This window comes from Cataglyphis hispanica, chromosome 5 (genome assembly GCF_021464435.1).
Source record: "Cataglyphis hispanica isolate Lineage 1 chromosome 5, ULB_Chis1_1.0, whole genome shotgun sequence".
Taxonomy (NCBI): Eukaryota; Metazoa; Arthropoda; class Insecta; order Hymenoptera; family Formicidae; genus Cataglyphis; species Cataglyphis hispanica.
The window spans coordinates 10,528,512-10,543,466 of record NC_065958.1 but is presented as its reverse complement, the minus strand read 5'-3'; the positions used below and the strand labels follow the sequence as shown (position 1 = coordinate 10,543,466).

General features: G+C 31.2%; 4 protein-coding genes across 6 annotated transcripts in view; 2 read left to right on the top strand and 2 right to left on the bottom strand.

Moving 5' to 3' along the window:
- LOC126849892 (broad-complex core protein-like) overlaps nucleotides 1–9,375 on the top strand; it is a 33,172-nt gene extending 23,797 nt beyond the window's left edge. The window contains exon 6 of one of the 2 annotated variants that reach the window (XM_050592251.1): nucleotides 8,486–9,375. In XM_050592251.1, coding sequence (XP_050448208.1) covers nucleotides 8,486–8,703 — 218 coding nt within the window. In that variant the 3' untranslated portion in view covers nucleotides 8,704–9,375. Of the gene's footprint in view, nucleotides 1–1,709; nucleotides 7,521–8,485 lie in introns of those variants that run through there. The other variant, XM_050592249.1, reaches the window with a different exon arrangement.
- A 142-nt stretch (nucleotides 9,376–9,517) lies between these two features.
- LOC126849914 (NEDD8) lies at nucleotides 9,518–10,975 on the bottom strand. Its single transcript, XM_050592298.1, has 4 exons — nucleotides 10,889–10,975; nucleotides 10,774–10,791; nucleotides 10,250–10,362; nucleotides 9,518–9,796 (listed from the first exon to the last, which is right to left on the bottom strand). Exons 1-4 carry the CDS (start codon nucleotides 10,904–10,906, stop codon nucleotides 9,694–9,696), a joined length of 252 nt encoding a protein of 83 aa, XP_050448255.1. The 5' UTR covers nucleotides 10,907–10,975; the 3' UTR covers nucleotides 9,518–9,693.
- Nucleotides 10,895–12,193, bottom strand: LOC126849912 (transcription and mRNA export factor ENY2). 2 transcript variants are annotated; one of them, XM_050592297.1, is made up of 3 exons: nucleotides 11,971–12,193; nucleotides 11,450–11,734; nucleotides 10,895–10,975 (listed from the first exon to the last, which is right to left on the bottom strand). In XM_050592297.1, the coding sequence occupies exons 1-2, from the start codon at nucleotides 12,018–12,020 to the stop codon at nucleotides 11,494–11,496; spliced, it is 291 nt and encodes a 96-aa protein (XP_050448254.1). In that variant the 5' UTR covers nucleotides 12,021–12,193; the 3' UTR covers nucleotides 10,895–10,975; nucleotides 11,450–11,493. The 2 variants fall into 2 exon arrangements, with proteins under 2 accessions (XP_050448254.1, XP_050448253.1); XM_050592296.1 differs by lacking the exon at nucleotides 10,895–10,975 and having other exon boundaries at nucleotides 11,187–11,734.
- A 635-nt stretch (nucleotides 12,194–12,828) lies between these two features.
- LOC126849590 (mitochondrial import inner membrane translocase subunit Tim21) lies at nucleotides 12,829–13,904 on the top strand (the record flags this gene model as incomplete). The annotated part of the gene is made up of 4 exons (XM_050591553.1): nucleotides 12,829–12,970; nucleotides 13,048–13,282; nucleotides 13,497–13,596; nucleotides 13,671–13,904. Coding segments are annotated over 4 exons (579 nt in total), but the record flags the coding sequence as incomplete, so codon positions are not given.
- Nucleotides 13,905–14,955: the final 1,051 nt, after the last annotated feature.

Here is a 14,955-nt window from a genome sequence, read left to right as displayed (position 1 = left end):
ACGTAATCCTATGTTTGGCTTATGCAGGCTAATAATGTAAGTGGACATATGTGTGAATAAAGTTGGAAAAAAATATCGATTCACATAAATAAGACTCTCTCCTCTTTCCTTCTCGATAATATCCGGCTTGTGACTATTCGGTTCATCGCTTGAGTCATCCTGTTAATTTTATTGATTTTTCTTTTTCCGAGCACAAATTGCACAGACTGCGCGAAATAATGATGACTGAATGGACCGCTTTGTGCTTTCATTCACGCAACACACACTTGTGTCGAAGAACGATGACACAATCAATTAGACAGATTGCAGCATTTGCACTTCGCGATACCTCCTAATATCCACTTAATTAGCTATAACTGTAAATTGAAGCGAGTGCAATTACTTACATGTGAATTTATGCCGGCGCTTTAGTTAAATAACGCATTGGCATAACAATCATGTCAATTTCATTGTCCTCACGATGTAACTATACAATCGTATTTTGTTACGATGTATGTATATCTGCGATATGTATTATAATGATGTTGACTGTTTTAGGCGATATTGGTGCATTTGTGACGTGTGTGTTTAAAGCAGAATTGGGCAGAAAATACATAATTATTAATGATTACTGAATAATTAAATTAATGATTAGTGATTATGATATTGAGTAATCATGACTGAAAAGAACAAAAAAAAAAAAAAATTAATGTTAAAGTTATTAATCGAAGAACATTTGTGTGTGTGTGTGTGTGTGTGTGTGTGTGTGTGTGCATATTTTTTTTTTAATACATAAATTACAAATTAAAAATTTTATTGAATCTATTTATGTAATTTCGATAAGTTTTATTCGAAAATAATTTTTCTCAAATCATTTTATGATTACTGATTACAAAATAATACTTTATGTTTATCAATTACGCGAAAATAATTATAGAAATAATCTACCCAAAACTGCTTTCAAGGATAAGAGTCGTAAAAATTGATGGAAGATGCGATATCATGCATGACGGTCTAACTGTTGTACTATATAGAGTGACTCCGTCGTTAATTTGATCGGCAGTATTAATTAAGCTCAGTGAGAGCCGATCGAAGAGAATAATTTACACATACTTGGAGGAGGATCATCAGTCGATCACGTGCTCTTTCGGGGGCGTCCTACTCGGCGCCTGCTAACACATCGGCTAATACAGTGCACGTTGACCCCACATCGAATATAGATCATATGTGGACTATTAAACACGCGTTCCTCGAAACAGATCGAGCGCGAATCTTGACCCTTTACCTGCGTAGATAATTTCACCCGATTCCCCACGAGGCCAGCAACTTGGAAAGAGCATAATAAAAATAATAACGGGGGCAGCAAAGTAAGTTGGAAACACTCTTGCGTGCTAAACATAATTAGCGATCTTTTCGTGTATTAAATTTTACAATAACTTGACAAATTGAGTAGCAGTTAAATTTTAAAAACCATCTAGAGTGATAAATTTACGCTTCGAGATCAGAATTTGTCACCAGAGTCTCACCAGTAATCGACTGACGATCCCCTCGCAATGAATGGCCTGTGTTAACGTGTTCCCCTCTACCCCCCCATCTCCTCGTATTTCCCTTTCCTCTTCCTGTTATCCTGCCCTTCACATCTGTAAGTCCATTCTCCCTGACTGTGAAATTCCGTTGATAATTGATGATGAGGAACCGGCGGGTCACGTGGCTGTGTTAATGTGTTGCAGGGGGGGTGGGACGCAATCGGAAGCACGTTGGCGATACAACTGGTCAGGTGGTGATGCAAGGCCCGGGGCGTTTTCCGTGCCGGCTCTGCGGAAACGTTTACAGGCACCTTGCCTCGCTGACCCAGCACCTCGAAGTGCATCGCAACCAGACTACCTGCATCGTCTGCCACACCACTCTCAGTCGTAGAACCGACCTGCGGCGTCACATGCGTCTGAAACACCAAATACCCTGGCAAAAAACGATCCACAGGCAGCGCAGCCCGAAAAGCGAATTGGACTCGTAGATAAAACGCGCATCGCACACATACTTTCTCTCGAGATAATAGATATCGATCGTCGTGGAGAATTAATGAACGCCGTCTTATCTCCCCGATTTACGTTTGCTTATGCGAGAGCTCGCTGTTGTCGATCGGGACGGTGCCCCTCATCACTTTCATATTACGCGTTCGAATTTCTCTTCCATGTTTTTCATAATCTTGTGCGAATCACTTGAATCTAAAGGACTTAAATTTTGCTTCGTAGAAAATATATATTCGCATTCTTTAATTTGAAATTAAAGATATCAATCCATTTGTCTGTATAAAAAGTAACAGAAAATAGGTGCCTATATTTTTCAATTTCAAACTAATATGTTTTGAATTAATTAATACTTCAAAAAAAAAAGAGCATTATAGGTGTCAGCTACTTGACAATAGTTAAGATGATGATCGTTCAAGTCATTTGCCATTTTTCAATGAAGGGGTGTAAAACGAGGCTCTCGCGAGTGAAAAACTTATGCGCCCCTTTTCTTACTTATCTCTCGACGATAATTGATGTGTGTATATTGAACTTCGGAGAATACGTTCTCTCCAAGAAATACATTTTTTTTATATATTTAATCGAGACATCATTTTTTTAAATTTTATTTTAAACAATTATTGTTTTGTTAAACCGTGTTGTTTCTCAAGAAGTAGAAAAGAAAGCTTATTGTCAGACTCGACGGATTGAACACCATGTGGGACATTGATCTTGCATTTTATTTTTTTTTCTCCGAATAAATAAAAAATATAAGCATTTGTTGACGTACATTTTTAACATTGTTTTCAACCGGAACTCAGTTATTATTATGAGAGCGGACTTCAAATAAGAGTAACGATGCAATTATCTAAACATGCATATTTTAATTTATTCAAAGATCTCTAAGTCTGGCTAATACGATATATTTCTATTCTGGAATATTAAATATTTATATAATCATAATATATGTATACATATTATTATCTTTGTTGCTGATGCATTTAGATAACGCGTTGAGATCCGTAGAATTGTCAGCGATTTGCAAATTCGTTACATTTAACGAGTATAAAAGCGGTGGGTGAATGAAATCGATGAGCGAATCGAGTCAAAATTAAAAATTCATGTCGTAAAATAGATACGTGAATGAAATATAAAGATAAATGCTTTTTGGCGATCAGAGAAGCGATAAATCTGTTCGAGGAGCGAGTAAAAATAATTTAGCGAGCGATTCTCTTGTATTTATAATTCGATTTAATTTAAAGTTCATCGATTCCGTTCATCCGCCGTGGTGAAATTAAATAGAATGTATTTGACATAGGCGGCAATATTTACATGGAAACATTTTCTTCGTTTTCGCAGAACATGGAATTTATATTGCTGTATATTTCAGATACACTCTATGTATTACTGATTTGCTGAGAGATAGTGGATAGTCGCGCTTTGATGTTTTGATTTTGCGAGAGAGACGATCGGGACGGAGTTGACGTTTCGTGTTTTCTTTTGGCTCGATAATTATTATCAGCACGCGGTCCACACGTGGTCCGTTTAGATGCGTTTCCGCAAGAAAATTGATGTCTAGCTTTGCCGCGTACGCGTGTATTTATCTTCGCTAAGTGTGCAGTTAACGCAGTTAGCGATTGTGTTATATTAGCGAGTTACGCTTTAGGCGTGTTAAAAGGCGAGAATTAAGTGATACGTGTTTAAGGATCTGATTGTGAGTGTTGTATACGTCACCGATGAACAGAGGTGGCTCTATCGCGAGGTCTCGATTAGGATCTCGACTTTACAGGATCTTCCCTCGAGCGCGATATGCGACTAAAGAGGTACCCTGTATGTGGAAGGATCATGTACATAATGTTGCTGCGCCAAAGCACAGTATATGCACATGGCGGATCCTCATACATGGGAAGATTCTGGCATATAAAAGGATCAAAAACGCTTCTCTGAGGATTTTAATGCTAAAAAAAACTCCGCGTAAAAAGAAAGAAATTTCCCGCGCGGAAAAGCATCTCCTCGCGTTTGTAGCAATCCTTTTGATACAGTGAAGTCTTGTATTTTCATGTAGAGAGCCTGGCTAGCTGTGGAGTCGCCTCTCCCCCGGTTTAATGAATCGGTGATCTTAAAGGATTCTAGTCATTATTGTACGAGACATTAGATTATTCAGATCTCTATCGCTAGTTCACACAGAACTCTATAACAAATCGAAGTTATTTTTTGATACTCCTCGATACACCCGGGAGCTCTCTCTCTCTCTCTCTCTCTCTCTCTCTTGCGGCCGCTATGTCCTCGCAGGACATCGCTCCGCAACGTTGTAATCCTCGCAACCATGACCTCTGACACGTTACACGGACTCTGTTTACACGTTTACCTGTGCCATGTGCCGAATTTCTTTGCGAACGTTTCTTGGGCTCGGTGTACGCTTAGAAAGGTTTATTCAACCGACGATTTTGTCATTCTATTAATCCTAATTTTGCGTAATTTACGCAAAGCAATTACGCAAGATCACCTTCTCTATAATTAAAAATAAAAAAAAAAAAAAAATAACGATTGTAAAGACAAGATTTTCTGACAGGATAGCATTGAAGTGAGATAGTGTAGCTTCTTCGTATGAAATGATAATGAAACTTTTAAGTGTACAACGAGTCTCAGCTTCAGCTGTCGAGACAGCGTATAGACAGTGCCTTACACACAAATACCTGGTTTTACATTTTACGCATTGACTTCTTCAGATATTTACCATAGACAAGAATATATCTAGCGATGCAGAGCATCCGGAAAGTAGCCGTAAATTTTGTTACCGGCCTCGTGTAAACATTGTCTCTGTATGAAAGGGCGAAAGCAGTGTTTCTCGTGAAGAGTCTCATATTTCGATCTTATTTATTTCGCTATATATTATATATTATAATTTTCTCATTGCAATTTAAAGTTTCTAATTTAAATTATAATTTATTCGTTATTTATTTAGACTATATAAACAATCAAAAATTCATATATTGTAAATTTATATTTTAATTATTCAGCGTAATATATAGGAAGTATACACAATATTAAAATATTAAAAATCGCGAAATATTTATTTATTTTTAAGCGAGATTATGCTTTTTTAATATGATATAATTCTACGTATAACATATCTAATGTATTTAACAATAAAAGATTAATATATAATTTAAAGTTAGGGAAACGCTGATTTCGACCGTTTGCGAGCTGTGTCACATGTATCCAAAGACAGATCTGAATATAAGACATCACCGTTACCGTTATTGTTGTTATTAAATAAGTAATCTACACATACACACGGGAGCGATTTCGCAAGCGGGGATACCTTATTTTAGTGAGCGCATTCAAGAGTGTTATGTAACAAGTAGTACAATAATCGCGAGTATACGACGCATATACGTGCGTACGTCCGCATTTCGTTTAGTTTTCAAGAGTGACATCGCACTTTGCGCACCTGACTATTTACTCATAGGCATAAGTGATCGTAATTATCGTAATTATAGTTGTTGATCGTAGTACGAGAATACGCGTCTATTATAGAACGAATGCCTCATTTTAACTCATTAAATGCCATTTTGGGGATCGCGCTGCGGGATGCAGTTAATATGTCGCGTTTTTAACGTTTTTATCTGATATCTTTAAGGATTGCAAAACCGATGCCTATCGAAGAAAAATCTATATAGACTTATTTAACAGCAATCGGTGCTACTTTTACATGCGAATAAATGCCAACATCGCGAAAATACAGCGAAAGACTGGAACCTTTGGATTGTAAGACGATGAAAAGTGTCCTGAATCACATAACGAATTGTCGAGATTATCATTGGAAACATTGTAATCAAAATGACTGCCCGATCTGTTTGTCGATAAAAAACAGGACTAATTTTTATCTACATATTTTTTTGAATTAGCTTCTGCAATTCATTTAGCTGATCAGCCAAATCCGAGATGAGAAGAATTTAGAGCAAACAATACAGATAAAACGATGTTGTAATTTCCGCGATAATGATTGGCGCTTAATGGGTTAATATATATAATATCACCGCCGTGAAAGAGTGTACAAGTATTTTTAACCGTACGTGGTTGTATATCGCAGCGAAACTGTATCAGGGATTCTCAAACTTTGCGAAATTATATACTCTTAATTCTATTAAGAAATGTTGCATTAATGGTTCCATTTTATGTTTCCTTTGCAAAGAAATATAAGAGAATATTAATTTTTTATATACAGAAGAGAGAGCTGTGCTCTCTATAAGCTTCGTGTCACAAAGCAATATTCTATCTTTATAACAGTAAAAGAGAAAAATATAGGATAATAAAAGAAAAATTAAAATACACACAAATACATTCAAAACATATCTTTTTAGAAATGAAAAGACTTCGCAACAAAATTTAAGCATCTCTGCAACAGATAAATCGCGATGTGTGTTTCAAAAGCAAAAAATTGTGCAGACTGGATGCACGAGAAAGATATGAAATGCATAAAAAATCAAGACACGAATGAATCTCGACGGAAAATCCTGAAGCGGAAAAGTATTATAGTCTTGATATGATAAAACAAGGATAAACGGAGATAAAAGTAAGATCGATAAAAATAAAATTGCTTGGACGTAGAACATGAGATATGAGGTACGAGTTGTCAGCGAAATGAAAGACGAAATCTTTGTTCTTACAAGAAATATACGAAACATGGTTCTGTCTGCATAGACGTGTTTGACGTTAAAGTTTTGATGCAAAGATTCAGGTAGTAGTATCTTAGAAAGAGAATAATTATAGTATCTTAGAAAAAGAGATGTAACTGAATTTAGTACTGACAAAGAATATATAGACGTGGATAAACTCATTATACAGCAAATGCAAAATTTTACCTGTAAATTTCTAGGAGTGATAGAGATATATGAGGCGAAGAATTAAAAAAAAAAAATTAAAATTGTCAATTTTGGATCGCGAAATCCTTGAAATCCCAGATTCGCGAAGTATCTAATTTTTAATTATATATAAATTATTAAAAATTGATGAACAAAAACTTTGCGCTTGACACTTTCAGGAAAATTGTTTTTCAATTGCCTTTATCAATCCTAGAAATTTATTGGCTAAATCTGCTTCCACATTTTGCGAAAAATCGAAGAAGCTGCCCTACGAAAAAGCTGTTTAACCGTTCGAGACGTAGTTTTACCCTAAAGGTACTATTTCGAAATCCCTGTTTGAAAGAAACTACCATAATGTTGAAACGAGGATCTCAAAAAAATGGTGTTTCAGAGTAATAACGAATTAATCATCCGTCTTTTGGCTCGCATGGGTTAATCCTCTGTAGAAAGAAGACAGCGAATATATGTAGTCGCAGCGAATTTAGAAATTAACTATAAATATCATGAGACACCGTTGTCGGTAGCATGAAACATTGCGTTCTTTATTCAGGTATGTGTTACGTTTCGGTATCGTAATTGTGAGCTTGTAACTTAATTAAAAGATCGTGTAAGACTATACGCTTTCAGATGTTATCGCAGTAATGTAAATAAAAGAATTTCTGATGGATATATTCGTGTATTTGAAAATTCGTATTTCATAATTAGCACTGTATTGTATTTTATTTTTAATGTGAGTTAATTGCTCTTAGAAGAATTATAGTAAGTTTCTTTCTTTATAAATTTTCCCTTACATTCTTCGCTTAATTTTATATATTTTAATGGTTTAATATATATTAAACATAAAAATTTATCATGTTTTATTATAATTAAAATTTATAGTAAGAGCGATTAGTCGTATTTTATGTCTTCTCTCGACGAAAATTACGCAGTTTGCCTTTAATTTTCGACGGTCAAAAAAATTCGTCATGAATTCACTAGTCACAAGATAATGATGATCAGCCAGGACTTTTATGGAATCACATTATGACAAACAGGTAGTAGAAATTGCATTACATATATTCCACACTTTGCAATATTATTTTAAAGCGAATAGAATGAATTATTAATGTACTTGCAAGTGTGCAATAAAGTTTCGCAATGTTCGACATTGAATGATGAAGTGAGATAATTCAAAAACGGAGCCAGTAAAATTAACTATCTACGCGGTAATGAGAAATGTATTGTCACATTTTTTATTAATAAAAATGATTTAATGCTCGTGTAAATTAACATCGCTCTTCATAGCATTGATGTTGAGAGAAATAAATTAATATTCATCTCTTTTTTTTTATAATTTTAACATCTTTGAAGAAGGAACAACTTTCCAATTTTTTGAATATATTATCATATTTTATCTAAAATTTTTTTCAACTAAAAGTTTTCATATTTGAAATTAATGAAGGAACAAGATTTCACTATTTATTCGTCAAAACTCTCTGCTTTTCAATTATTGTAATTTTAGATATATATAGATGTATTCGTCGTGATATCGCAAATTTGTTGATATGTATTGCATCTAATGTAAAGATATAATGGTCAGAATATCGTATAGCATAGAGCTCTACTTAGGTAAATCGAGGACTGCATTTCTAGAGTCGTTGAAGACGGCATCGACCAGAAGCATTCATTCGCCGACTTCGTATTGCGACAAGTGCGGCGTTACATTTACGACGCAGCACGCTCTTCTACGACATATCACTTCCAAGCACGAGGACTCGCCTAACTCCGCGGTCTACTGTAACATTTGCCAGCGCGTCTTCAAAACCAAATGGAGCCGGGCGACGCATAATAGCAGATATCACAGAAACTGATCTGAAAATCACCGATTTCCGCACGGTTGTAATGTTACATCATATCGTAATATTCCTCCAATATCGGTAATATCTTAAGTTGATATTCTTGCAAATGTTCATTACTTTTCACAACTTAAATTTGATCCTTAAAGTTTACTCGAAAATAATTAATTTTGCGACTATTTGTTTTTACTAATTTAATAATAAAATGTACAGAGGAAAAACGATGTATTGATGGAGCATTCTATTATTAAGTTTACTTATAAAGTGATAAATAATTTTTAAATTATATAATTGTAAAGAGACTAGATATAAGAGAAGAAAAAATAATTATAATTTTTATTAGTAATAATTTTTATTTAAGGTATAGAATATTTATTAAAATCATAGAAAACAGTCTTTAATTCTGTAGAATTCAAATCTCACCTTACGCATCTCTTTTTTTTTTATCAAAATTATATTTTCTCCAAAACTATTAAATAGATAAACATATCAGCAAGAAAAATAAATAAATTTTTTTTTGTATACTTGATGTTTTATATATACTTATTTTCTTCGTATCATTTACTATAATTAAATCATATTGATAATATAGATTTTACTCTTTGAACATTACTAATGTTTTTTCTTTTTTTCTTTTAGCTTGAAAATCATAAGCCACCATTTGAAAATTATAATATTTCTAATGTGATAAAATAATTAGAATGCGTAATTTAAAGAATAATGGAAAAGTAACAAAGATCACATGTGTGTATTATTACTTTCTGTTACATGAGAAATTATTAATTTCTAAAATAGAAACAGTGGTCATGTATATATTTTTACGATTAAATTATATTTTATTAAATATTTATTTAGATATAAAGATCACACGTAGATTCTACGTTATTCTATCACATAGAATAACATAGACTCCTCCTTCAGCACAGATGCGCTTACACCAGCGATGAACATATTGTTTTTCCTTCCTATTAATCTCACATTTAATTAATATTCTCTTATATTCGTTTATAAACGAGGAATGTATTTGCAACCTCCTCTCAATGCAAGTACCAAATGTAATACCGAACCTCCCTGGACTTTATAATCTTGCGCCGTCTTTTCATCGTTCCTAATATAAAAATACAATAGTCATTAATCCTCCAATATTTGAATTTGTTGTTGATTGATTATGTCTGAATAATTTTATATGTAAAGCAAATTTTTTTGATGTATAAAAAAATTTATATTTCTTTTTATTTATTTTTTACTTAAAAAGCCTAGTTAGAACAGGTAAGATTACACAAATACACATTTCATTTAAAAATCCTGCCCAAGTATAAAGTATCGAAAATAACATCAATATTCTCGTTAAAGGAACAAAAATGGAAGGACGTCATTTCTTGACATGTAAGTAAAGTAAATCAATGCTATGCAAAGTATGTATGTCAAAGGGCTTGAGAAAAGAATTATGTTATTGTTGTGTCTGTGTCTGTAACATATCTATATAATTGCAAGCTATAGGAATTTGATTTCATGTAATAAAATTTATATATATTACATACAATTTTAATAATATACATACATCTGTTTGCCAGAGAATATCAATCGCTGTTGCTGTGGTGGTATTCCTTCTTTCTCTTCCACTCTTTCTTTAATTCTCTCTACCTTATCGGTAGGTTCTATATCTATTTCAATCTAAAAGAATAATGTTATTACTTACAAGTACACACATATTCATTTAACATAGTTACTTATTGAAATTAAATTTATGCATACAAGACGTTTTTTTCTACTAAAAATGATTATATTAAGAAAAAATAATCAAAATAAGATGCAGCTTTCAGCAAATTTATAATAGATTCTAGTTATGCTTATATATAAGCTTTTAAGATTGTGCCTATTTATTAAAAGTATGACTTTCAAATTTCAATTTCTCAAAATATAACGAGATTTCAGAAAATAAACTTAAGATATCAGAATATTTCTCTTTGATCAACACAACAAAAAATGTGGGTGATTCTTGCAATAAGATTAGTATAATTTTGTATACTGATCACACAACAAATCACTTGATTTTATAAAATTCTTTGATTTCGGGATACTTGCCTCTTTTCCAGTGAGGGTCTGAAACAAAATTAGGATTGATATTATTAGGATTGATTGACAAACCGGCGTAATTTACGAAGTGAAATCCGACAACTTGTCGGACCATTATAATTACCTTCACTTTTATCAACATCTTTCAGCTATCACTATTTATGATAAATTATTACAGTTTTCAATTATCACCGACTGCAACTTGTCAACACTACAGAAAAATAATCGGATTAAAATTGAACGACGAAGTACGATTACTACTAAAGGAATAACCTCAACCGACCTAACCAAATTTCGAGTTATGGCGCGTGTCGCCGTCTGTTGGTAACGAGTGTTATTAATTGATAAAATTATATACTTTATAAATGTATTATATATTTTCTCTTTTCGTATATGTCTGGTTTATGTTAAATTATCGCAAGTTTTTTTATGTATACTTTGATATAAAATATTTTATTTCCATTTTTACATTTCTTTAAAAGTATAGAGCAATTAATTCTTTTTAAATCCATATATCACATTTTTTTTCTTGTAGTTATTTTTTCTAATCTTGTAATACATAATGATTGATACATCATGACTGTAATACATCAAACATTATGAGTTTCTCATCAAGAAATTATACATGTAATTTGTGAAAGATATTTATCACAACTTTTGCAACTGTATATCAGCATAATTGTACCAATAAATAATTGTCCAAAGTTTAATAATGGATTAGATAAGTTCTTAACGGTCTGTCACAATCTTGAGTTTTTCCTCTTGGGCTATCAACTGATTCTTGATTTTTTGCAACAACTCCTTCTTCACAGAATCTGGCACAAGCGTGCGAGCTCTGGTCGTCACTGCAGATAGCAGTGTATCATAAGTGATATCGTGACCATGTTCCTTTATCAGTTCCTTCGAGATTAATTTTACTTGATCTCGCCATCCACATTCAACCAATCTACGTCTCAATAATTCTTTTAATCTAGAAATAATTTTTAAATATATTATATCTATCTATTTAGTTACTAGATAATCTGATTGTATTTGTAAAACTGAATCTGTTTTAAAATTGTTTAAATAAAAATTTTAACAATTTACCATGAAACAAAATTTATGCAACTAAAAAAATTTATTTTTTGAGAATTATTTAGGTAATCTATTTTAATTGTGTAAGCAATGTGAAAAAATGTGAATATAAACAATTAACTTATATTTTACCCATCACGATCGCCAACCATCACTAATCTTTGATGTAATGCAGTCTTCATCAATATATAAATTTAATTGTATAATATGATTTTTTCGTTTCTTTATTCTGAATTACTTAGTTTCCATTAACCTATCAAGTCAATAATTTAAAGCAATGTTTTAACAGACGAGTAATTTTATCCTTATATTATTCTACTTCTAGACTTCGATGTGTGATGTGTCATTCTTTGGATGCGAGGATGCGTTCGGAAATTATACCTGATGGCTAGAGTAGCACTCAATTGACCAATCACGACGAAGAAATATTATTCCTCTTGTTCTGATTGGTCAATTGAATTATTTTATTCTACGAAAATTTTGATCTCCCTTCTACAACTTTAAGCCGGTGTTTCATTTCTTAAGTTTTACCAAAACGCAAATTGATTCTAAATAATCTTGACTTTGTACCAGCTGATAAGATGTAAATATACTTTCTATATGTTATGTTAAATGATGCATAAAAGGTATGCATTTTTTTAAAAGCTTGTAACTCAAAGATTTCAACACGGTTCGTCTGTTTACAAAACAACTACTTTGCTTTAAAATTTTATTTTTAATATTTTTCGTATATTAGTACGTAAGTTTTATTTTATTGTAAGAAAAGTATGGAAAATTTATTGAACAATAGCTTCTGAAAAATTTAATATAAATTTTATGAAATATTATAATATTTAATATTTAATATTTTATTTGTGTGTATGTGTGTGTGTGTGTGTGTGTGTGTATATTTTTTTTTTCTTTTTTTAAATTTATATTAATTACTAATATTAATATATATCAATTTTTTTAGGATATGGCATCAACAATATTAAGCTGTATTTTTAAAAAAGATACTTAATTGTACCAAGCACATCACATTGCCTTAATGTTATCCCTAAACACGATGTTTGGTATTCAACGAAGAAATCTGTAACTAACATTGAACTCAATGAAACCGACACAAAGGTACAGGTTGGCACAGCAAAAATAGGTAGATAAATTTTAGATTGTACAAATTTATATTGTACATTGTTATAAATATTGCATATATTTTTTTTCTTTCTTTAGTCAAAGAAAACTTAAAATCTACTGGACAACTAGGAATAATAATAAGTGGTATTGGAATTACAGCTTTTGTATTATATACTTTATTTTCGGAATTATTCTCCAGTGAAAGTCCGGATGCTATTTATAGCAAAGCTCGGGTACGTTGCATGGAACATCCAAAAATTATAGATCTGCTTGGTGCTCCTATAAAGGCTTATGGTGATGAAACAAATCGTAGACGCAGGAGACGTATCAAGTATGTTAAAATAATTTGCTATACATGAAATATCAGTAATTTTTATATATATGTGAATTTTTGCATAAATAAGGAATTTTGATTATGAATATTTGAAGAATTATGAATATTTCTTATATTTATAATTTCAGATATATAAAAAATACTTTAATTATTTCTTTAAGGATATGAACAAATTTTGGAATAACATATCTTTTTCTATTTTTTTTTTTAGTCATATGTATTTCATTAAAGATGGTATCAAACATATGAGATTAAAGTTTTATTTAGAAGGAACAAGACGACGTGGAACAGCATTTGTAGAAGTAAAGAAAGTAAGTTTACTAATAGTATTTGCAAAAATAATAATAATAGATATTTATGCAATCATATTTAATTCTAATTATAGAATGAATCTGATAAATATGAATATTCTTATCTATATGTTATGGTGAATCATTTTGGAATAATTGCAATAGAACCTGAACAGGATGTTGCTGATATGCAATAAATTTAAGAATTTATATTGGATTTTAGATGAAAATACTAATATAAGAGAGAAATAATTAATAATTGTATAATATATCAAGATATGTAAATAATATTTTATATTATTAAACTTGTATAATGTAATTTTATAAAAGATTGTAGTTTTTTTATAATTTTTTTTTTTGTACTTAAATCGTTCTATTTATTTACTTTATACTTTAAGGTTTAATTTTTTAATTGGCTTTGTTAGTGGAATAATAGAAAACTACTAAATGTTAATTAATCATTGTTCCTTAAAATATAAAAATCAACTAGCTCTTTTTAAATAAAGCTGCAATTGTTTAATATACTTTCAATACATCGATCCTTTTTCACAATTTTATACTCTTATAGTTACAACACATGTTATTATATATATATATACTTTCTTTTTGTTAGTGTGTGGAAAACTATTTATTTTTAGAATTTACGTCATTTTATTTTTCTACCCTAATCTTGAACTCGATGATGATGAAAGAAAGACTCACACACAAAAGTATATCGCGGGATGTTCTTGCTACGGAAACGGAACTGAGTTACGAAATTCGCAGAACAAATTCTTGTGTTACGTGGACGCTAAAAATATGCATTATCCTCGCTATCATTTACTTATGCCGTCGCACGAGTCTATACTTACGCATAGTAGCGTACGTTATCAGACATCAATAATTATTAATTAATATATAACATGCTATATAATAATAATACTATTCATTCTTTTCTCACACTATTATATAATTATGTCAGTTAAATCATTACGCATATATTATATACTTATATACGCGTACGCGTAAAAAAAAATGCTTCCAAAAAAGGGAAGTTTACGTCTGCGATTCTTCGACATTATTAATTATTTCTAATATCAAAATAAGCAATATATTTAAATTAATTATATTATTTTATTTTATATGAATGTAATATAATATAAGCGATTTTTTTATTAAAGATTAAACTTTCTATAAATAAATTTTCTCGATCTACAGAAAAATCATACTTTTAGAGAGGAGATATTTATATATTTGTAATGATATTTATGTATTTATAATGTTTTATAAACAATTTCAATATGAAAAATCAAAAAGAAAAAGGAAAATGACTTGATTGCTTTTTTGATTATTGATAAATGAGCACAGCATCCACAGAGGCGTGTCTTGTAATTCTATCGT

Coding starts and splice junctions, on each gene's coding strand:
- LOC126849914 (XM_050592298.1), bottom strand. Junction 9,797..10,249: donor ATATTCTCTGGCAAACAGAT/GTATGTATATTA, acceptor TTTTTATATTAG/GAACGATGAAAAGACGGCGC.
- LOC126849912 (XM_050592297.1), bottom strand. CDS start 12,020: ATGAAGACTGCATTACATCAAAGATTAGTGATGGTTGGCGATCGTGAT. Junction 11,735..11,970: donor ATGGTTGGCGATCGTGATGG/GTAAAATATAAG, acceptor AATTATTTCTAG/ATTAAAAGAATTATTGAGAC.